Consider the following 24,010-nt stretch of genomic DNA (forward strand, 5'->3'; position numbering starts at 1 on the left):
GATCCTGCCTAAACATAGCCTCGAAAGAAAAAACAGCGAAAATATTCTGTCAATATTATATGTGAAAGCTTAGCTTTTCTTGTTGTTATACTGTGTGTGTGTACTAATTTAAATGACTACGTTTTCTATTGGTGTGTTTGCGCTTCTTTAGTGATCTTATTGGATGACCCCATCCAATTTCGTATGCTCTGAATATCTGCTATCATTGGCTGATAAGATCACATCACATCACATCAGTTTGATTGGATAAGGAAAGCAGGTGACAATCTCGAGGCTTCAGAAGCTACCATGGTGTATTTGCCAGAATTCGTGTTTATGCATTCATAATCCGAAAATATGAAGTGTACATGTTGCTGTGTATCATAGATCTTTCAAAAACGCTTTGTTTGTTGCTACATTGTGTTCCCTGAAGTGCAACAAAGTTCAATGGTAGTGTGTAAATCGTTCACAATTCAACGGATTGATCAATTTTACAGCTCCAATGGAAAATGTATCGTCGCTTAACATGTAAAATACAATTTCACCCGCCAAAAATTTTATTTTCCCCTGAGAAAATGGGTTTTTGACTCGAGAATCTCGAGGGAAAAAACTTGTATCTTTCTTTCTTTCTTCTACTGAGAGTTAAGGTTTGTCTTCCATATGAAATGCAGTGGCTACTGATAAGGGAGGCCATGCTTTGCTGGTGAAGTTGTTTTATAACAACAGCAGCAATTACGGGCACTGCCTTGCAGAAATCTCTCTGAAAAAGCAGTTGTGACGAGGTCCCATGTCAATAAATGTGCTAAAGAATACGATCAAGAAAGATGAAGAAACAGGTGAATTAGAAGATGCAGCACGGAGAGGAAGATGTCCTATTCCCATGGCAGTTGTAGTTGCTTGTCCCATCACTCCCAAACTTGATACGCGAATGTATTGAATAGGTCTTACTGTTTGTCTTCACCTCACATCAGAGGCATTCACACGTAAGTTTCTCTTCGGAGTGCACACGTGACTTGCGATTTAGTCACACAGTAATCATGGTGGCACAGTATTCGTTTGAAAAACAGTGAGATGCAGTTTTTTTATGATCTATCCGATGATAATGAGCATGAAGCTTGATGGTTCTATGAGGAACGGTATCAACCAAGACGCCACTCATACTTGCAAACATTTACGACAATTCACTGGCAACTTGGTGAAACAGGCTCATTAGCATCATGGTGATGCTGGAAGGTCTCAAACACGACTGGACGGAGCATTGGAAGAGTCTGTTCTCGAGCATTTAGAGGAAGCACCTACAAAAAGTAATCAAGCAGTTTGATACGACATGGAAATGACTAATTGGTTAGTCCGGGAGGTATTGAGGGATGATGGCGAGCATCCATTTAGTTACCACCTTGTTCTAGACCTAAATACTGTGTGTTCTTTACTGATGAGTGCACCTTCCATCAGGATGGCCTTTACAACACGCGAAATGTTCATTACGAGGCAAGGGGGAAATCTTACATCACATATGTTCACGGACATCAGGAACGATTTTTGCTGAACATTTGGACAAGCATTGTGGGTGACTATCTGATTCGGCAAGTCCATCTACCTTCTTGACTTAATGTAGCAAATTACCATCACTTACTGCAAGAAACTCAGAAACTCTACCTGACCTGCTAGAGATGTTCCTATGGGCATATGGCTCTGCATGTGGTTGCAGCATGATAGGGAACCTACACAGAAGTCGTGCTGTGCACAGATATTTAAATCAACTCCTCAATGGATGGGTAATTGGCAGAGGTGCTCATGAGACATGGCCCCTGTGATCATCAGACACCACACCACTTTTCTTTTTCCTATGGGAAGTTTTCAAGGTTCTAGTTCATCCAACCGGTTGCGAACCACCTAGAAACGAAGATATGTTGCATTCAACATGCCGCCAATCACATCAAGGCAATGCCAGGAATATTTGAAAGAGTTCAACAAAACAGCATTAGACATTATCAAGCTTGTCGCATCAGAGGGTCGCTTTAAGTAAACCATGTCCTAGCTACAAAAAAGTCGCTTTTTAGGGCTGACACAATTCGTAAAATGCTTCCTGTACATGAACTAACAGCTATTAACGGGTTTGTTCCCAGAATGTCTTATCATGAAACTACAATTGATGTCGGGACCCTGGCGGGTTTGCCCCCAGAATGGATGGCTGGCATGCTACCACAAAGCATTCAGGCCATTTTGGATACCTCATTATCTCTGGCAGCTAAAGCATTTGTGGTCATGCATTGTCCAGAACGTCAGGCAACAGGTCAACCCCACAGTCAATAGGAACGTGTTGTGCCAAGTTTACTTGCATAAAAATGGTCTGTAGTCGACCTACACAAGATTAGTAATTTTGGTTCCTACTGACATCAGGTATCCAGAGTTAAAATTTAGTGACACAATTTTTCTCCACCCTGTATATGCTGTATGCAACTGTTGACCATGTCATGTTACAGATGCAACATGTTGCTGAGTCAGGAGACCATTTTGACCACATTGTAACTGTTGATCAGATCCTAATAAACATATTAAAACCACCATTATCATTTGTCTGATTGTTCCTCCCCTTTTTTTCTGTATTGACATCACATACTGACTGCTGACATTGCCATATTTTCACCTGTTGGCACAAAATGGAACTATTACTTTTGAGCATTCTCCATGAAGACACCAATTAATGAACATCCTACAATGTTTCAGCATCCTACGATGTATGCAGCCCACATTGCGCACTTGGAACATCAGTGTAATTATAGCCACTTGGTGTGTATTGTAATGACCAGTTGCCATTAAAGCAGGATGCTGTTTGCACATTTTGACGTTCAGTAAATTCAGAATAAAGTCTGCTGTCTCGCAGATGTACTATACGAGATTTATGGTTATTCTTCAGCTGGCGTTTTTATCATCAGTTCATGGTTATTGTATTATTACAGTGTAACAATTATGGTGACTTCTGTCAGTGTCTTGCAATTAATTTCACATTGTGGAGCATGTGCTATGTCCATATCACCATTCAAAACAGCCTGAACAGACTTATTATTCTCTGTGAGTTCTGAGAGTAAGTAAATCATACTTCAGCATATATTTTGGGTAAATGATTAATGCAGTTCTTGATATTCAAGATTACTTGATAGAAATTGGTTGTGATACAAATTCAGAACACAAAATGGATGATGATGACAATGGTGACACCAGAGGAATGGAGAAAGCAGTCGTATCACCATGATTCATGCTTTTATAGTGTGGGTAAATTTTTCAAATGGAGAGATTCACAACCACTAACCAACGTTGCTGCAAGACAATATAAAATAGCTTAGCAGAATGCTGGGATGTGACTTATTGTGTGGCGTAGGAATCCAAACACTGAACAAGTAATTGGGTGTACTTTTCACTCAGTATTGTAGATGAGATTCAGTAGTCATCAAACAAAACTTTAATAATAAAAAAAATGTACAAAATACTTACCTTTCATGCATCATATTGATGATGTTTCTGTGATGAAGACTTTTATATGCTACCTTTTATTCACAGCAGTCTCCAAATCTGCCATCAAACACGCTGATAATGCTCTAGTAGTATGTGTAGCGTGATGCAACATCTTTCACAGTGCTATAAGGAACGGCTAATGATCATGATGACAAATCTTTGATTTGGGAATAGAGAGAAGAAATAAAGTTGAGGCAACTGCCATAGTGTCGAACTTTTCGACAACTGTATTGAAAACTGTCAGCAGTGTTACTGTCCAGGCTGTACTGTGTATGTTGAAAAAATGCTTGTGCACTTCTTTCAACACTGTGTGTATAGTTTGTGGATCTACCCCCCAATAAAACTGCTGAACTGTTGAGTAAAGAATAAGTGTATGACATATACCAGGACCAAGTAATTATATGATACCTACATAGAGACCTCTAACAACATTGGTAATTAACACCAAAATTGATTTGTCCTTGAAGTTTTCCAGAAATTCTGTTTCTTGTTCTTGGTTGTTTATGAAATACTGTCATAGCATAAAAATAATAATAAAAAGTTTTTCTTCTAGTATTTTGAGAAACATAGGGAAGTATTTATTTGGAACATTACTTGCATATTTTTTGGATTTCCTTCTTCGTTATTAATATTCAATTACTTCACTTCCATGCAAATGGAAACACACATTGAAACTAGTTGAGCTAAAAAAAGTTGAGAAAATATTTAGTTACTCAGCTCTTAACTTCTGGAAACTGACAACACCATTATACCAGTTATGTTTCAAAATTGTATTCCATGTATAGTTAACAAACACTCGAAACTTCCTGGATACTATGCCAAACAAAACTACACTCCTGGAAATGGAAAAAAACACATTGACACCAGTGGGTCAGACCCACCATACTTGCTCCGGACACTGCGAGAGGGCTGTACAAGCAATGATCACATGCACGGCATAGCGGACACACCAGGAACCGCGGTGTTGGCCGTCGAATGGCGCTAGCTGCGCAGCATTTGTGCACTGCCGCCGTCAGTGTCAGCCACTTTGCCATGGCATACAGAGCTCCATCGCAGTCTTTAACACTGGTAGCATGCCGCGACAGTGTGGACGTGAACCGTATGTGCAGTTGACGGACTTTGAGCGAGGGCGTATAGTGGGCATGTGGGAGGCCGGGTGGACGTACCGCCGAATTGCTCAACACGTGGGGCGTGAGGTCTCCACAGTACATCGATATTGTCGCCAGTGGTTGGCGGAAGGGGCACGTGCCCGTCGACCTGGGACCGGACCGCAGCGACGCACGGATGCACGCCAAGACTGTAGGATCCTATGCAGTGCCGTAGGGGACCGCACCGCCACTTCCCAGGAAATGAGGGACACTGTTGCTCCTGGGGTATCGGCGAGGACCATTCACAACCGTCTCCATGAAGCTGGGCTATAGTCCCACAGACCGTTAGGCCGTCTTCCGCTCACGCCCCAACATCGTGCAGCCCGCCTCCAGTGGTGTTGCGACAGGCGTGAATGGAGGGACAAATGGAGATGTGTCGTCTTCAGCGATGAGTCGCTTTTGCCTTGGTGCCAATGATGGTCGTATGCGTGTTTGGCGCTGTGCAGGTGAGCGCCACAATCAGGACTGCATACGACCGAGGCACACAGGACCAACACCCGGCATCATGGTGTGGGGAGCGATCTCCTACACTGGCTGTACACCTCTGGTGATCGTCGAGGGGACACTGAATAGTGCACGGTACATCCAAACCGTCATCGAACCCATCGTTCTACCATTCCTAGACCGGCAAGGGAACTTGCTGTTCCAACAGGACAATGCACGCCTGCTTGTATCCCGTGCCACCCAACGTGCTCTAGAAGGTGTAAGTCAACTACCCTGGCCAGCAAGATCTCCGGATCTGTCCCCCATTGAGCATGTTTGGGTCTGGATGAAGCGTCGTCTCACGCGGTCGGCACGTCCAGCACGAACACTGGTCCAACTGAGGCGCCAGGTGGAAATGGCATGGCAAGCTGTTCCACAGGACTACATCCAGCATCTCTACGATCGTCTCCATGGGAGAATAGCAGCCTGCGTTGCTGCGAAAGGTGGATATACACTGTACTAGTGCCGACATTGTGCATGCTCTGTTGCCTGTGTCTATGTGCCTGTGGTTCTGTCAGTGTGATCATGTGATGTATCTGACTCCAGGAATGTGTCAATAAAGTTTCCCCTTCCTGGGTGTTCTTATTTCAATTTCCAGGAGTGTGTATACAACACAGTTCAAAGAGAATCAGAAGTTAGAATAGAAAGAAAATGCTGAAGCGTCCAGGCTGTCCTGTGTCTGCAATCTTCCAGGCCCAATGTGATGGACATACTGGGTACCTGGAAGGCATCACCTTTCCATTCTGGGGAAAAGTATGTGACTGCAGCTGGATTGACAGGACTCAGATACTATAGGGGTAGCTCATGCACCAGCTGACATTCTTGTCACACAGTACAGTATCCCAGCTTGCATTGTTTCTGATGGGTGTCACTGTGGCTATTGATACACATGTCTGATTCAGTCAGTGGTCTTGTGGACTATCTAAAACGCCCTTTCAGACAGTACTTCTATTTGTGCAATGTTTCACATAAGTTGCAGTGCTAAAAACACAGTGTTAGGTTGAAGCCATGTGTAAATGTGTCATTCACACTCATTCCTCAGTATACAAATAGGTTATTTTGCTGTTTTTGTCTGACATTGATTCTTGTGTATGAACAATCATTATCGACCTGATTGACGACCATACTATATTCCCAATAAAAATATTCGAGCTTGCACCAGTTCTTGACTCACTAGGAATCAAACAGCAAAAAATTCTGATTTACTTGGTGAAATAAATCATTGATGGTCATGCCAATTTCTTTCCAAAGATGAAAGTGTGTACAAAATAAAAGGCACTTACAAACCTGTTATGATGGAAGAACACCTCCAAAAAAAATTATATAATATTATGTATAATCATTATATCTCTTAATTAGATCTGAAATACCTTGAATTTGAAATTTTTAAATTAAGAACATAGCTGATACTTTTTTGGTATATTTAACAAAATGGTGTAGAATATTAACTTGTAGCATCATATTTTAAAAAGATTGAAACACTTGAAAGTGAATGATTGTGATTCTTATCTATAAATTCCAAATCAAAACAGCAGTTAATGTGTTTAATCATTAATTATTATTAGTTTCGTTTTAAACTTTTACCTCTTCAGTTCTTTGCTTCTCGTAGCATGTAATTTTAAATCACTAACATTTACTGAATATTTCATTTCTTATGCTCACTTGTATGACTTGTGGCCTACAGTCGTTAATTTCTGGAAACTGAAATATGGTTTCTGTGTGTCGTATTTATGGGTATTTAACATTCTTCTCCTCAATTTTCAGACTGATTCAAAGTGGGAGCTGCGGCATTTCATGTGAAGAAACTTATCACCATGGACTGGTCAAGGATGAAACGGAGGTAGGCAGAGAGAAGTCAACACATGAGTTTGATACTCATACAGAAGAATTAACTGTGAATGAGGGTAGCTCATTTGTCAGCAGATATAATTGTGGTATTAAGGAAAATGAATTTCATGTGTATAGTTGTAATTTCTGCCTACAGAGCTTTACTTCAAAATACAGGCTGATAATGCACGTGTTTATGCACATTGATGGCACGCAGCCACCTTTGTATGTTTGTAAGTGGTGTGGTGAAGTATTTCACAGCAATGTCAGCTTGAAAAAACATTTGCGAATGAGCGACAATCATAAAATCTTAACTGCTGGCAATCATGAGAAATATGGCTGTAGTGATGAGTCCCAAAGCAGTACCTCCTTGGACAGTGAGCCAGAAGTTTCTGTCACAGAGCAAAATGAACAGTCTTCATATAAGGAAACTTGGAACGCTTCAAACAATTCGTCTAATTACATCTCGTCTAATTACATATGTAACACACACATGACAAACGATGCAGAGAAAACAAGGGAATATGGAACTTCATCTACAGCTATTGAATGCAGTGCCCAAGCAGCTGTGGTTAGTGCAAACAGAACCCACAAATGTGATATTTGTGGCAAATGTTTTGCTAGGTCACGTAATCTGAAGACACATGCATTACTTCACACTGGAGAGAAACCTCACAAATGTGGTATTTGTGGCAAATCTTTTGTTGCGTACGGTACTCTCAAGAAACATGCATTAATCCACAGTGGAAAGAAACCTCACAAATGTGATACTTGTAGCAAATCTTTTGCTATGTCAGCTGATCTCAAGAAACATTTATTCATACACATCGGAGAAAGATGTCACAAATGTGATGTTTGTGGCAAATCGTTTTTTATGTCGGGTGATCTCAAGAAACACACATTCACACACACCGGAGAAAGACCTCACAAATGTGATATTTGTGGCAAATCTTTTGCTCTGTCAGGTAATCTCAAGAAACACGCATTCGTACACAATGGGAAAAGACCTCACAGATGTGATACTTGTGGCAAATCTTTTGCTATGTCAGGTGACCTCAATAAACATATATTCATACACACTGGAAAAAGACCTCACAAATGTGATGATTGTGGCAAGTCTTTTGTTAGGTCAGGTGATCTCCAGAAACATGCATCCACACACAATGGAAAAAGACCTCACAAGTGTGATATTTGTGGCAAATCTTTTGCTAGATCAGGTAATCTCAAGCAACATGTATTCATACACACCGGAAAGACACCCCACAAGTGTGATATTTGTGGCAAATCTTTTGCTAGGTCAGGTAATCTTAAGCAACATGTATTCACACACATCGGAAAAACACCTCACAAATGTGATATTTGTTGCAAATCTTTTGATGGATCAGGTGATCTCAAGTTACATGTGTTAACACACACTGGACTGTAAACCCACAAGTGTGAAATCTGTGACAACACTTAACACTGAGTTGGGTAGTCTCAAGAGTTATGCATTGGTACACTCTGGGAAAACACCACAAAATTGTAGTATTTGAGGCAAATCTCTTACACAGCTGGCTTATCTCAAGTGATGTGTTGTTACACTGGAAACTGACCTCACAAATATGATTGCTGTAGCAAATATTTTGCTGTGTTGGGTATTCTCAAAGCACTTGCATTACTTTATATAAGAAAGAAGGCACAAATAAGTGTTACTTGAAGCAAATAGGTGTCTACCATAGGTCCTCTCAATTGCCACAAAATATGGATGTTGCAGGAAGACAATAAATTTGTGATACCTTTGAATTGACATTAAAATGTGCAGAATTGTGAAAAACTGGGTAATAATGTCTACCACGCAGTGGTCATAAATAATGTTACAATGTATAAATCCTTGTATGTAGTTTGAGGTGACTCCTACAAAAAAAAAGTGAGTCAAATGTGTTTGTCATTAATGCAGCTATTTTTCCTATTTATCTGCACACAGAGGTTTCGATTTGTGTCAAATCCATTATATATGTCACTAATCATAAATATCTTGCTGTATTCAGTACAGGGTCAAGAAAATGCGATGGTTTGCCTGTTATTATATGGAAGATAGTCATGTGCTACATTCAGCTCTGCATTTTAGGCACAGTGACAGCAAAAATACAAAATGATTCTAACTATTGCCTCCTAGAATAACCATGAAAGTATGATGGTAGCTGAAAATTTTGTGGGACAAATGTTGCATGGGACAGCAGAGGCCATAATATGGCGGGTTTTTTGTTCCTAGATGGGGTTCCTTCAGAAATATGAATGTCAACTATTTTTTTGTATTTAAATGGGGTGCTGTAGTTTGGTACTGATTTTCTGCTAGAGGCTATCGAGATGAATCCAGTGATGTGCAACAGTAAGATCTTTGAAGGTCACAAAGGTGGCAAGAACATCCATTCACAGAATGTGTTAGAAGTGATGACAATTGGTATCAGTACAGTGCTGCACTCTTCTTATCATGGATTGAGTGGTATTCCTTATTACATCAGCACTTATATAAGCATGTGCTCTTCTGACAATTCAGTCGCACTTATCTTCAGGTCTAGTTGGAATGTCTTTATAAAGTCTCTCTTACGAATCCCCACAAGAAAAAATCCAGAGCCGTCAAGTCTGGTGAATGAGCCAGCTACGACACATCTCCGGCATGTCCAGACCAATGATTTGGAATTCTCTCTGCAACTCATTTCTAGCCATCAGCAAAAAATGTTCTGCACACCCATCATGCTGATACCACATTCTGCTCCTTGTTTCTAAAGGTATTTCTTCCAGAAACTGAACTAACATTTCTTGCAGGAATGTGGTATGCTTCCTAATATTAAGATTTCTTTTGGTGAGATAGGGAACTATAATTCTGTCCTCCAGAATCCCACACCATCTATTCACCAACCATGGTTTTTGGTGTGCAACTTGCGGCAGCTAACATGTATTTTCTGTTGCTCAGTAATGCATGTTATGCAAATTAACATTTCCATAGTTCGTGAATATAGCCTTGTCATAAAATAAAATTAATACAGGTTTCATCTTTCTGAATGTGAAGTTGAGCCTATTGGCATAATTCAATGCAACGCATACAATCTGTCCTAATTCAATCTTTGTGGAGACTGATACAGTAAGGATGATGTTTATGGTGATTCAGAATATGAACAACACTACTCTGGCTCTTGCAATTTGACGAGAACTAACACAAGGATCTTGAACCACAGTTGCTAGAGTACCAATCTCTGTTTCCTTATTAGTATCTTTCCTTTGTTGGATATGTATCATATATATTAAAGAACCAGTAGTTCTCAATTTATTATACACATATTTAAATGTATGCCATGTAGGGAGAGTATGTTGAGGATATCTTTTAGCGTAAAATTCTCTAGCTCTCACTGAATTTCATTGCCGTTCTACATAATTTAGAAGCATACGACTTGTTCTTCGAAAGAATACAGCATTCACATTTGCTTGATTTGATTATACTAGGCTTAGCATTCTTATTAATGTTGTATTGTGAAACCGTCAAATGGTGTTTATGTGTCAATGGCACTGTAACAATATGAGTCAAGATAGATGTAACGGAACTTGAATAGCGTATTTGCCTCTATTGGTTACGGTAGAGAGATCGACCTTTCTGTCCTGTCTGTATACTTATATATAATATTGCATGAATAAAGGCTGGGCGAGTGTAAAGCTATCGTTAAAAATGCATACCACACAATTTTTTACAATGTGGTTGATAATAATAACAATAATAATAATAATAATAATAATAATAATAATAATAATGCTTTTGAATACAATTAAAATATTACAGCAATAGCTGTTTAGTGCTATTGGAAATGATATGTAGTAAATTAATGAGTAAGGTAGCCGATCCTATAAGAAGAGGTGAAATTGTGCATATTGAGGTGTTTTGCTTTATATCGATGAATCCAATGATACGGCGTCATTTTTTTGTTTCCTCTTAGAAATAAACAAGTAAAGAAGTGCTAATTGTGTTTAGTGAAAAAATATAGGGGTGAGTTTTAAAGAACTACAGTATACAATTAGAGAAACAAAAGGACATTTAGTTACACGAAATCGCAGATAGCGAAGTGTGGTCATGAAATTGAGTACACCTACAGGGTGGTCAATTCTGGGATAAATCTAAACGCATATCACGAGAGACGTGGTATTGAGACCATTTTTTTTAATTATATCACGGAGAGTGGACTCCAATTTATGAAAAGGGGAAAAACTGTATCATTATCATTGACTGTTGGTGTTGAGCAACCAAAACTGTTCATCAAAGGGTTTCGATTGAACTTGGGAGTTAGGGTTCAGGCATTCACATATACTCCACATCAGAGTGTGAATGAGTGACGAATGTGAAATAAAACTGTGAATAAAGTTATGTTAAATAAAACAGAAGAAACAAGGCAGTTTGGTCGTATTTGTTATTATTCCGTGAACTGTAACATTTCTTATTATTGTACAAAGCTTTTATAGAAGTTTTGGGGACCTGGTCAAGAGGGGGTAGTTCGTAGATCCTAGCTACTGCAGCTATTCTGGAATCAGGTGCTACTGTGACCGTTGTGTGTTGTCAATGACTTAAGGTTACCATATCTCATGCTCTAAGATCGACGCGCCTTTCTGCTTGGTATAATGGTGCCTCACAGCAACAATGACAACACTGACGACGAAGGACGATATGGTAGAGCACGTTAGATGGATATGCTGTATTCAGTGAATATTTACTATTTGCATGATACACATGAGAGAATTGTCAGAGCACTTGCTTCGATAAATGCCCATGTGATAATGAATACCACTCAATCAATGCAGCACTGCATTGATATCTATGGTCATCACTTTGAATATTCTGTAAATGGACGTTCTGCCACCTTCATTGACCTTACTGTTACACATCATTGAATTTGACTCAATAGGCACTATCAAAGATAAGTACCAAACTGTAGAACACCATTTTTTTTAAAAAAAGAACAAAGTTGACCTTTATGTCTCTGAAATGAGCCCACCTACCAACAAAAAAAAGACGTCATAGTATGGCCCGTGTTGTCATAATATTATGATCATCTGCTAAAGAACATGTTGATCCACCTTTGGAGCACTATACATCAACAATATTACATGGTGTATACTTGACAATTTGTTGATAGGTATTGAAAGTATGTTGCACCATGTGGCATTACGTAGGTGACTCAATTACTGTACAGAGTGAGCTGGCACAGTGGTTACCACAGTGGACTCACTTTCAGGAGGACAACTGTTCAAACCTGCATGCAGCCATCCTCAATTTGGTGTTCATGATTACCCTAAATCGCTTTAGTCAAATGCCAGGATGGTCCCTTTGAAGTGCCATGACAAACTTCTTTCCCCATCCTTCCCTAATCTGGTAAGACTGATGGCCATGCCATTTGCTCTCCTCCCACAAATCAACCAACCAACACATCAATCAATCAGCCAGTTCCTCTACAATTCTGTCTGTTTTTTGTGGGTACAGACCTACTGCTTTATAGCATTCTAGGTGTAATCTATCTGGTTTACATCAGGTAAATTGTGTGCCTCAGACAACGGTGGTAATTACCATGCTCCCCAGAACTGTGTGGAGTAATTTTGATCATGCTACATGGACAGTTATCCTGCTGGAAGATGCTTTCACCATGGAAGAGCACATCAAGCATGAAGGAAGTTAGGCAGTGGCAATAATGGTCAAGTAGTGTGCAGCTGTCATGACACATTTGATAACTACCATGTGTCCCAAGGGAGCCCAGGTGAATGCCCCCATAGGATAATGGTCCTTCCATCTGCTAACATCCACCTAGAGTATGGCATATCGGGGCGCAACTGCTGCCCTATTATAACAGAAAATCTCACTAATCCTTCCAGGTGACATTTACATTGACCTACATTCCAGTCTCACTGACCTCTTGCTCAGTGCAATTGCGATTGGAAATTATGGTGGATCATTGTGGGGACATGCGGTGGTCATTTGGTGTGGTGCCTCATGTTCAACAATGTGCACTGAATGGTTCTTTTCCAAATCATGTGTGCCTGAACCAGCATTGTTTTTTGTCATTAGATAAGTCACATAGCATGCAAAACTCTGAACTCCACATTTCATAATGAGGTGTAGATGTTGTGCACCATTTCATTGGGTTGTGGATTTTGCACCCTACAGCCACTTTCTACAGATGTTCACAACAGTCACATACATACAACCAGCTTCACCACTTTTGAGATGCTCGCTCCCAGCTGCCAAGCCAGAACAAATTGCCCTTTGTTAAAGTCACACATGTCATTGGATTTACATTTTCGCAACCCATGTCATTGGTAGAATAATTCCTCATTGATTTGTGCTCTGCTTGTATTCTTATACTCTCCTTGCTATCTCATGTGCTTGCAACATACGGCATTAAGTCTCCTGGTGGACATTGTGCATAACGTCTTTGCCCATCAGTGCATCTTCATATAAGTGAGTCAGTAATATGTGTAGTCTATCAAATTCATAATGCTTGGTTTCCCTTTACACCAATGCACAATAGCTATTTTTTTGTGAAATTCATTTTCTGTTTCTCAAAGCTCTAAACAGATTCAGGAATAATGTAGATAAACATCATGCACCAAAGCTCTTAATTACATGTTCACTGTTTAATACTGTGTAAGGATGCACAAAATTAAATTGGTAAGCAAACATTTAATGTTACAGTGAAACACCAAAATCTGGAGAATGTCGGCTTTCACCAGTGAATGTCAACATTCACATGGTCACTTTGTGTATGCCCGAAGTATTTGCTAAATACCCTTATTTCTGACTTACACCGGTAAATGTTGACAGTACCATGCACTAATAGTGAATGTTGAACTCGAAGATTTATATTTTCTTTTCTGTAATTCAATCGCTATAAAACATCACAAGGGTGACATAACATTTTCGCCTCTTTTTCTGGAAGGAATGACCAAGACTTTAAAGTACATAGTACATTCTACAGGAGAAAAGAAAATAATAGTTATAAAAAATTACTTTCTTATGTGATTCAAATCTTATTTATTGCAACAACTTAAACCATAATGACACTTTGAATTGCACAAGAGTCCCTTGCTTTTACTACTGCATTTATTTGTGGAACAATTACTATACAGCTTGTATAGCCTTGTCCCCCACTTTTCGAATTAGCTGCAGCTGCCTCTCTCAGCTACATTTCTTGAAAAGAAATCTCATCTGTGGAAAGTAACTTTTCTTTACAAATTACGAACTGATTATGTGTGTAAAGCTGCTTGAGTGTACGATTTTTATTTGTCAGTTTATAGAAGTCGGAGTCTTCTGTTCCAACAACAACCGCTAACACATTTTGGCTATCCGTACAACCACGATCGACATCAGGGACTTGTATTCGTACATTATCACCAATTTGAGCAAGAGGATATAGTTTTTGTAAGGTTTGTAACATCTTTGTTGCTTGCAGTAGAAGATTTTCTTACGCGGCCACTATTTTCTTAGAAATCAACTCATGTTTTTCAGACAGAATTTGATGTGAAGGTGTTGTAGTTTGTAGGTCTTCTTCAATATTTTTCTTTGGAATATGGTTTTCAGTACAACCACCACTCAGTATATGGCAATTTCTTTGAGATGTTCTTCAGTTTCAATACTTGCTTTAATGCCAAACATAGCTTCATAAGGGCTTCGTGTTATGTAGTGTGCTTGACAAATTGAACAAAGGATAAACCATCTGACCATTTATTTGTATTGTTATTGTTCATCCATGCATTTAGCATAATCTGTATATCCTGATTGGCCCTTTCAACTGAGTCTTCCGTTTCACTGAGATGAGTCTTTCCATGAACTATTTTAACATCTTTCATCATAGCACAAATTTCAGATATGACTTGGTTACTAAATTCTCTACCATTATCTGATTGCAATATTGCTGGTGCACCAAATGTTAAAAATATTGGAAGAACGTGATGCGCTACTTCTTCAGCTCTTTTAGTTTTCAAATTTCGTAGATGGACAAACTTAGTTAAATGATCTTGATACACCATTATGAACTTATATTCACCAACTCTGTTTGACTGCAGATCTATCAGATCAACTTGACATCTTGAGTTTAATTCAGAACTAACCACTGGCTTCACAACAATTTCTTTATCAGGTGCACTGTGTTTAAAAAAAATGGTTCAAATGGCTCTGAGCACTATGAGACTTAACATCTGAGGTCATCAGTCCCCTAGAACTTAGAACTACTTAAACCTAATTAACCTAAGGACATCACACTCATCCATGCCCGAGGCAGGATTCGAACCTGTGACCATAGCAGTCGCGTGGTTCCAGACTGAAGTGCCTAGAACCACTCGGCCACCGTGGCGGGCCAATGCTTCATTTGACATTGTTTGCATAAATTTGAATACAACATTACAACTTCATATGAAATATTTTTGTATTTAACTTGCAACTCTTTAAGCATAAGTGTTCGTCCTCCATGGCCAATTCTGATGTGAGTTTCATATAGTATACTGTAGAAGTCTTAATTGTTAACATAATACTCTATGTTCATTTCCTCTGGTTTTAATGGTTCAATTAACTTCTCTTCATCATTAATTTTTAACACATCAAAACATTTTAATCGTCTGTAATCCAAAGGTGTGTTGCATTTAATTTTAGCTGTAACCACTTCAGAAAATATTTTAGAATATTTTTTTTGAGAAATATAGAAACAATTGTCTTTTCATTCACCCACAATTAATGCATTTAAAGATCGAAATTTTCTGCAGTATCCATTTAGTATAAATTAGGGTACTGGAAAAAAATTTAGAAAACATTGCTCACATTATCAAAGTTTGCATAAGACTGACAAAGCTGATTGACACTGAGCAGAAAAAAGGATTTGGTGGGGGAGAGTCGGTCACTTTATTTTTTATTATTCTGTTTTGAACTTCCACTAGAGCATATCTGTGATTGTCGACACACATTGGAGAGGGTCCGAATGTACAACAATGTAATGAAATATTCAATCTTTCACTGACGCATTTGATATCTGTTGACATTCACTGGTGTAAGTTGACGTTATCCAATTTTGGTCATTCACGGTAACACATATGCAAAAACAACACTTGGGAGAGCTCAAAATGTGATTACTAATTGCCTGAATGTAATATAAATGAGTAATTTTATTGTACTAAATAAATAAATCAAATGAGCATTCTTTTTTATTGTTTTGTGTGTTAAAAATATTTTTCCAATGGATATTTTTCCTAATTTCTGCAAATAAACAAAATATTTTTGGAGTTCTGTACTTATGCCTTGTTTCTAATTTCAAAACAATTATTTTTATTTTTTTTATTTCCTACCTATTTATTATTGATTAAAGTGGTTTAATATGTCTCATCATACTTTTAATAACTTGAGGTAGTTGTCATTAACTTTTGGCATTGTTCACTTTAGCTATGAGGCTTTGTAGCACTGTGATCACATTTTCATCCGTGTTTCTCTTGATAAGATGTCCACCACTGCTGTGTAGATTATTGGTTGTTGATAACCTCCATGTGCATTTGCATTAAATTTTATTTTCCAATGAAAGTAAATCACAACCAGGCTTCAGGACAGGTCCCATCTTTAATTGCATATGAATTTATACTAATAAATTTTGCAACTATATTGTATATTATGAATGTCCAAGAAAAACCATATAATATATAGTAAAACACTAAACAAGGTGTCACAATATGTACAAAATATCCACGTTTCAGCTAAAGATGGCTAATAGCGTTTCTCTGGTACATAACATGTAAACAGGAAATGAATGTCATACTCCGTGGTTGTGTGGAAAACCACTCAAAGAATTAAATCTATAAAAACACAATAGATACCCATAAATAAATGAATCATAACCTCAGCTAATCATGACTGAGCAACAGATTGTGAAAGAACTGGATCCAGAAGTGCAGAAAATGGAGCATAGTGTTCAAAAGAGAATGATGGTGTGTGCTACAAAACAGCTGATGTGTTTATTTCCAAAATCTACCTCTAAGGGAAGCAAGTGGTGCCCGGGATCCCACTAATAGACTAAGTGTCATACTGCCCAAGAGAAGAATGAAAGGTACGTCTGTTCTGTGGCTCCATGTGATCATTCACAGCTCTCTGATTGATTGCCAGTGTTTATTCTAGAACCTTTTCCTAACCAGCATTTCTTCTCTGAAGTGTCACCCCTTCAACATTCTCACTGTAAAAATGGTATGCATGTGAACAAGGCATGGACTGCTGACAATATAGAATGGTAACTGGTACAGAACTAGCCCCTGCCTAGCCAAGACTCTGCAGTGAAATGTAGTTCATCCATATAAATAGCTAAAGTTTGAAAAATTAGAATTATGATTAAAATAAATCTTTTTCACAGTGTGTCAATCCACCATGCACACTTCACACCTGTTGTGTAGCAGCAGGTTACTGATATCAAAAAATGTATTTGTTGAATGATTGAAGATGTTCCTTTGGACAGTTGGCACTTGCCAAGAGGTGCTATTATCGAATGGGAGTAACAGAAAAATTTCTGAATGTAATAAAATAAGTGGACAGGGATACAAAGCTAGGAAGAATTTTGCTATTACACATAATAGCACAATAATTTAGAGTCGTTCTTGGCTGATTTTGGTTATTGTAGAAAAACATGTGGCCAACTAAAGTTGTGGACTGATGGAGTGGTGTGGTGGTGCAGAGACAACAGGTTTGCTCCCAGTGTACTAAGCCAACAGGAACAGAATGAGGGCTACCAAGATGCATCAACATGGCAGTTGCTGGACTGGTGAAATGGTGATGCCTAGTGGAATCATGGAGTATTGTAGTTGGGAATGACAGCATTGGGGCAACCAAAGATGGTTACCAGTTGTGTAGGTCTAGCCTTGCAGTTTATGAGAGATTGTAACACTCCATCAAAGGAGTGCATCAGTTGAGGGCGATGTATTTCAATACAAAAGGAGGTTTAGCTCAGTACTATTGCTAATGTTCATTACTTTCCCTATAAACTCTGTAGTTTGTGGTAAGAAATTTAGAGTGTCAAAGTTAATGAAAGATAAATTATAAACTGATTACGATTCATAAGAAACTGATATCATTAAGATGAAAGTATACTAGTACTGTTTTATTAAATTTTTATTCATACCCTCCACAGTGAGACTAATACTGTTTAATCCTAAGTCATTGGTTTGGTCCTTAACCAAGTACAGTATAATGCTCCCTAATATTACAAAATATGCAAAAGGACAAAATTATACAATGGTAACAGTTCCAAAATGCACTTAAGTATGATATTTACCCAACATGCGCTGTTCAAGCATAGCTGGTTTTGGTGATATGAATGGTTCACAGTATCCTCGATCACATATGATCATATAACCATTCTGACAACTACAGTTATTGGAAGAGAGATGACACTGGGGACAACCATTCTATGCAGGCATTCCAACATATTCCACTTGGTGACGTGTGGTGGCATGCTCAAGGGTAACTCACCATGTTCCCAAGGTAGTAATTTATCAGGGGTTTGCAGAAGACATCTTTGATTTATTTGGTAGTGTAGGAAAACTGTCAATTGGTGCCAGCACAAAAGGTGATCCAGACATATATAGCAGAAAAGGTTAAAAGCTGTTGTGTGTGCAAGTTAAATGACTAGATAACCTAGTTGTGCGTGTTCTATATCATAAAGATGTGATTCCGAACACAGCTGCAGACTGCACCGACCAGCTGCAGGCAGCACCATTGGTTGCCATTGTTCGCAATGTGAGGCATGCAGAACACGGCAGCAGTGTCGTCTGCCACCATGTACAAGCTTTGTTGACACACCGCAAATCCGGTCAGGGACCAGTAGTGTCACTGCCACCGAGCCTCATAGCAACCGGAGACTGCTTTTACTGGCTGAACATACCCAAATCAGTGAAAATGAGTTTCTCGGACTCCAATGAAGAAAAGTTAATTAACAGTGTGGCAAAATATTCTGTAATATGTGACACAGGACATGAAGAATACAGAAATCTTTTAGTGAAAGGTAACATCTGAGAAGCTGTAGCACAAGATTTAAATAAAACAAGAATGTATATTCAACCAATTATTTACTAACAAATAAATCCATATGTGCATTAACAGATATATGAATATTTTAAAAATGCTACATTATATAAATTTCATCTTGCATAAATCATTATTTACAATCCATTGCTATTCACAACCCATTGTTAACTGCTGCTTTGTGCCACACCACAGAACCATATTCATTGGAGAAAACATCTTTAAATTTTTCTCAATTTCAAAATCGCTGCTGTTTATAAATCCCCCAAAATGAGAAAAGCTATGCATGTTGTTTTGGCTGGTTGCTTTGTTAACACTATAGCAATAAAATGGAATACCATTTTCTTCAAGATAAGCATCCTGTAGCAAATTGTGTAAACAACATGCTGACAAAATGAGGTCATCAGCCTCGTCAGGCGCCACAGCAGTAGGACTGTAAAATACCTCAAATACTTGGCTTATTAGCCCAATGAGCACGGCATAATCTATAATTATAGATCTTGCTGCCTCAATGTGATGTAGCAACTCTTCTGGAATACAGTTTCATCATACAATCACTGAGAGCAAACGCTCAGTCTCCTATCAGGAAATTTGGTAGTATCACAGTTGTGCCTGGCAAACATTTTGGTGGAGGTATATTAACTTCCTTTGTGGCTATTTTCTGCCCATAGCTGATTTCTGATACATACCATTATCAGACACTTTTTTCTGTAAGTGCCAACGTCAGCACTAATTAATTTACTATTTGCGTCCACAATAGCCAACAGAACAATTGAAAAAATCTTTGTAATTAAAAAACAGAGATCCCCTTTCTCTGGTGTCCTTATGTGAACATGTTTTCCATCAATAGCGCCTACACAATTAGGTATATTCCATTAAAGCCAAAATTCTTCTTCAATACATCTGAAATCTTATTCAGTAGAAGGTGGCATCAACATGGGCAGCAGCCTTATTCTTAATATCTTCAAAACATTTTTAACAGCTCTTGAGATGGTAATATATGATAGGCAAATGATAGAGACCGGTAACTTTCGCCTATGGCCAAGAATCTGAAACAAACGAAAACATACAGCTAATATAATTTACATTTACAGGTGATGCCTGCAAGAAGAAGAGGAAATTTTTAAGGGATGGTTACCAGAGGTTCAAGAAGAAAAGCTAATTAGGAAGGGGCTCTGCTGCCTCAAAAAATTCAAAAACAAAGACACAAACAGTTATCATTCCTTGACAGTATTCAACAACACAGAGCTGGAGGAACAAATATTACATTGACATCTTCACAGACAACAATACAAGAAAGCCGAGAAGACAGTGGATGTCAAACTCACCAACTGGACCTTTCGGCATCACAGGAAGGAGATAAGGCAGAAACACATACAATAGAAAATAGTGATGAAACATCTGTGGTAACAAATGATGAATGTTATGTGCCAGCACAGAAAAGAAAATGTAGTAAAGTTCGTAGTAATGGTGATACAGTATTAAAAATGTGGAAAGAAAGGGACAAAATTAGGCAAAAACGTTTATGGAACACAAAGATGATGATTTTTCCATCACGTCAGCATACGATTGTTTCTGATCATGAAATAGTGGCTGCACAGTGCAACACACATCAGCCAAGTGATAACAGCAGCCCTTCAACCTCCACAACTCTCTCATGAAGTCTTGGAATTGTAGCACAATCTAATAATGTATAACATTTTGCGGACTTACCTCAGTGTCAAATATAATTTTTCTTCTGCACTTATTGCATTTCTTAGGTGCTGTGGTTTTATGTCATCTGTAATAAAACAGCATGATATTAAACTGTCTTTTTAAATGACAGTAGCTCCAAAAGATATTGTGCACTGCAAAAACAGTGTGAATGCAGGGAATGCTTTAGTTATTGTAAAAAGAATGCAATTTCACAAGTTGTAACAAATGCAGAGTAATAAATTAGGATGCATTAATAATTAGTATGACTTCACAGTTGAAACTCGAGCTATATGACAGGGCCTGTTTGAAGAACCTTGCTAACAAACAGGATGTCTGGTGGTTTTTTTTTTTTTTTACCCCAAGCATAACATTCTTAAGCAGCTGCCCAGGCAACAGGGAAAGAAAAGGCAGTAATACTCATACTTGCAATTGATACAAGTTACAGTCAGGGATTTCTGCACATTTAACACGTCTGTAGGTCATGACAGTTCATTAGCAGCAGTGTAATAATACAGCAATGTTGATTCCTACATGGAGTAGATCACTTGCATGTGTACTGATATATGAAATGAATTATTAGTTAAGGTTGGTGAGAAGGTTTTAGATGGCAGTAGTGAGGGCTGAAATTATGTTATAATCCTACAGGAACGATTGCATGCAAGGTGTCCACAAGTAACTGTGTTGTGCCGGTACTATACAAGATCTGTAATAGTAGCTGTCAGTTTTCGCAATTCCCTGTGTACAGCTGTTAAGTCAATCTGGATCGAGGTTTTAAGTTCATTATATTACAGTTTTATCTCAGGGGCTATACTACAGAATTTTAAATGGGCAGCCAGAAGGTTGTCTGCAATGTGTATGACCTGCACATGCTGGCATACTAGGATTTCATGATTCTGAGTAACAACGAATGTAGCCTGGTGGAGAACTCCATCCCAGCTATCAGCATCAACTTGATCAAGGCTATCAAATTTGTCTTCAAGGCAGCTGCACACACATAAAACGAAACTCACATAGCACAACAGAGTGGTACTGCAACTGGATGATCACAGGAAACGAACAATGTCTGTAATGCAGTGAAGGAGAACTAAGTCATCATAAAAATACAGAGGAAGTAAGACACACTGCCTCATCATTTATGCTTGGAGGTTGCAAGAGTCAGCACTCACATAGAGGCAACTGCAACAGGATACCAACGTTCGATTGCTCAGCAGTAGTTGGAGCATATTGCCAGATGATAGTTATTTTGGACATTTGTATACGTTTATTACATTTTTGAAAAAATGAAAGTCATAGATGATGGTGAAACTGGTGAAGCTTGTAGTGATAGTCATTTGGCATACTTTCAGAAAGAATAGAACTAATGGCCAAACATATGGCAAAATTAGCTCGACAGTCGACTGCTGTGAACGATTTACTGTGGTTTTGCTAAATCTACACGTTATGGGGAAACCCAATGTGAGTTTCTACCCTCACTTTTCGCAAAATCTAATGAAAATGAAACCACATTTTGGAAGTGTCCATGATGTAAACTAGTATGAATGTGGAGATGTTAGGTTTAGAACAAGAATATTACAATAGGAGCCAGTAGGCTCACCCAATTATGGGTGTACTCATTGTACTATGGGAAAAAATAGAGAGCTCAGCTGTCAGGAAAATGGCTGAACCAACTTCAGTTGTCTTTAACGAAATTAAAGTTGAGGGTATTGGTTAAATGTATGTAATGTATTAATACATATAGGAAGGTGCAATAAGGATAAGAGGTGAGCTAGCAAGACACATGGTCAACTGCCCAAGCACATAACCTCCCAAGGAAACTGGCATGTTGTGCACCACAAAGGGTAACCTGTTACATGATGAACTGGAAACAGGTGTTCACAATAGTCATCTTCTGAAAAGGACAGTAGTCTTGTAACTACTTAGGGACCTAACTGATCCATAAAACACTAAATTCTGCCCAAACAGGCCATGGAGGCCCGACAATACTGACTGGCCGCCATGTCATCCACAGCCCGCAGGCGTCACGGAGTGCGAAGATGGTGGGCATGCAGTCAGGACGCCATTCTCTCAGCCATATATCAGTTTATGAGACTGAACCTGTCACTTCTGAATCAAGTAGCTCCTCAGTTTGCCTCTCAAGGGCTGAGTGCATCCCACTTGCCAAAAGTGCTCGATAGACTGGATGGTCACTCATCCAGTAGTTAGCTGAGCTCAACAACACAACTTCGGCAATCTGATGGGAACAGGGATTACCACTGTGACAAGGCTATTGGCCTAACTGGTCCATGTTAGCACTAATTAAATTATACAAAAATAACAGTTTGCAGAACATAATAATATCAAGTGAAAAATAGAAATACAGGAACAGGAAAGGAGGTGACGTCATGCACCACAATTACTGCAACTTACATTTTATCATAAAAGGAAGCGAAAGGAAGGCAGGAGCTTGTTGCTTGATAAATCCAACGTTTCTTGTAATCTCGTCAGTATGTCACGGTGTAATGACGCCTACAAGTGGTAGGAATCAAAGTGGGTTAATGATATGGAATAAACATGTGGGCTATATTTTTCACACTATGTCATTGTTTAATGATATTACATCCTCATGTTAAGGGGGTGTGAAGAAATACAGTTATTTTTTAGATTAGATTGCACACTTGAAACAGTTCGAAACTTCCTGGAATCATCTTTGTAGATGTTGCAGTTGAAACATAACACATGAATACTTTAAAAGAATGAATTGTCAAGGTTTCAGATAGTTCACTTATGGACTGCTGAATTTGTAAGTAACAGGCCGTCCATTTAATAAGCGAAATGCAAGAGTGGAGTGACGATATTCCCATTCTCAAGTTATTCCAGCCATGATGATATGAATAAATCGTGGGGAAACTTAGTGTGGGGCAAGATGAAGCGCTTATCGGTCTCTCTTTAACAGAAGAATAATAACATAGATTCAGTTACGTGGCAGTAGGGCAAGGAATAACACAGAAAGGTTAAAAAAGAAACTTCAATGAGACGTGACTACGGGATTTCTCCAGCAGTATGGGGTGACTGTGTGGGGTGGCTTAGCAGTATTGTAGAAAACCATCTAATGGAGAAGTTGTCCCTGTTCCCCATAGTTTATTGTGGATGAGGACAAATGACTCTATACGCATTTGTTTGCAGATAGCTAGGTTAAAAGAGGCTAACATAGTTCTCATTATCTTGCGCCAGCACCTTATGGTGGTCTAAGAGCAAAAATGTTCATCCATAGATCCACTTTTATATTTACCCATCGCTCTGGCGTAGTATAAAAATCGTGTCAATCCAGACA

The 24,010-nt window shown here is 38.7% G+C and overlaps 1 protein-coding gene across 7 annotated transcripts in view; it reads left to right on the forward strand.

The window, feature by feature from the left end:
* LOC126295321 (zinc finger protein 93-like) overlaps window positions 1–24,010 on the forward strand; it is a 191,597-nt gene that overhangs the window by 129,069 nt on the left and 38,518 nt on the right. For 5 of the 7 annotated variants that reach the window (XM_049987784.1, XM_049987783.1, XM_049987780.1 and 2 more), the window contains one exon: window positions 6,888–16,152. In XM_049987784.1, coding sequence (XP_049843741.1) covers window positions 6,888–8,376 — 1,489 coding nt within the window. In that variant the 3' untranslated portion in view covers window positions 8,377–16,152. Of the gene's footprint in view, window positions 1–6,887; window positions 16,153–20,099; window positions 20,940–24,010 lie in introns of those variants that run through there. The other 2 variants (XM_049987786.1, XM_049987785.1) reach the window with 2 other exon arrangements.

This window comes from Schistocerca gregaria, chromosome 11, assembly GCF_023897955.1.
Source record: "Schistocerca gregaria isolate iqSchGreg1 chromosome 11, iqSchGreg1.2, whole genome shotgun sequence".
NCBI classification, from domain to species: domain Eukaryota; kingdom Metazoa; phylum Arthropoda; class Insecta; order Orthoptera; family Acrididae; genus Schistocerca; species Schistocerca gregaria.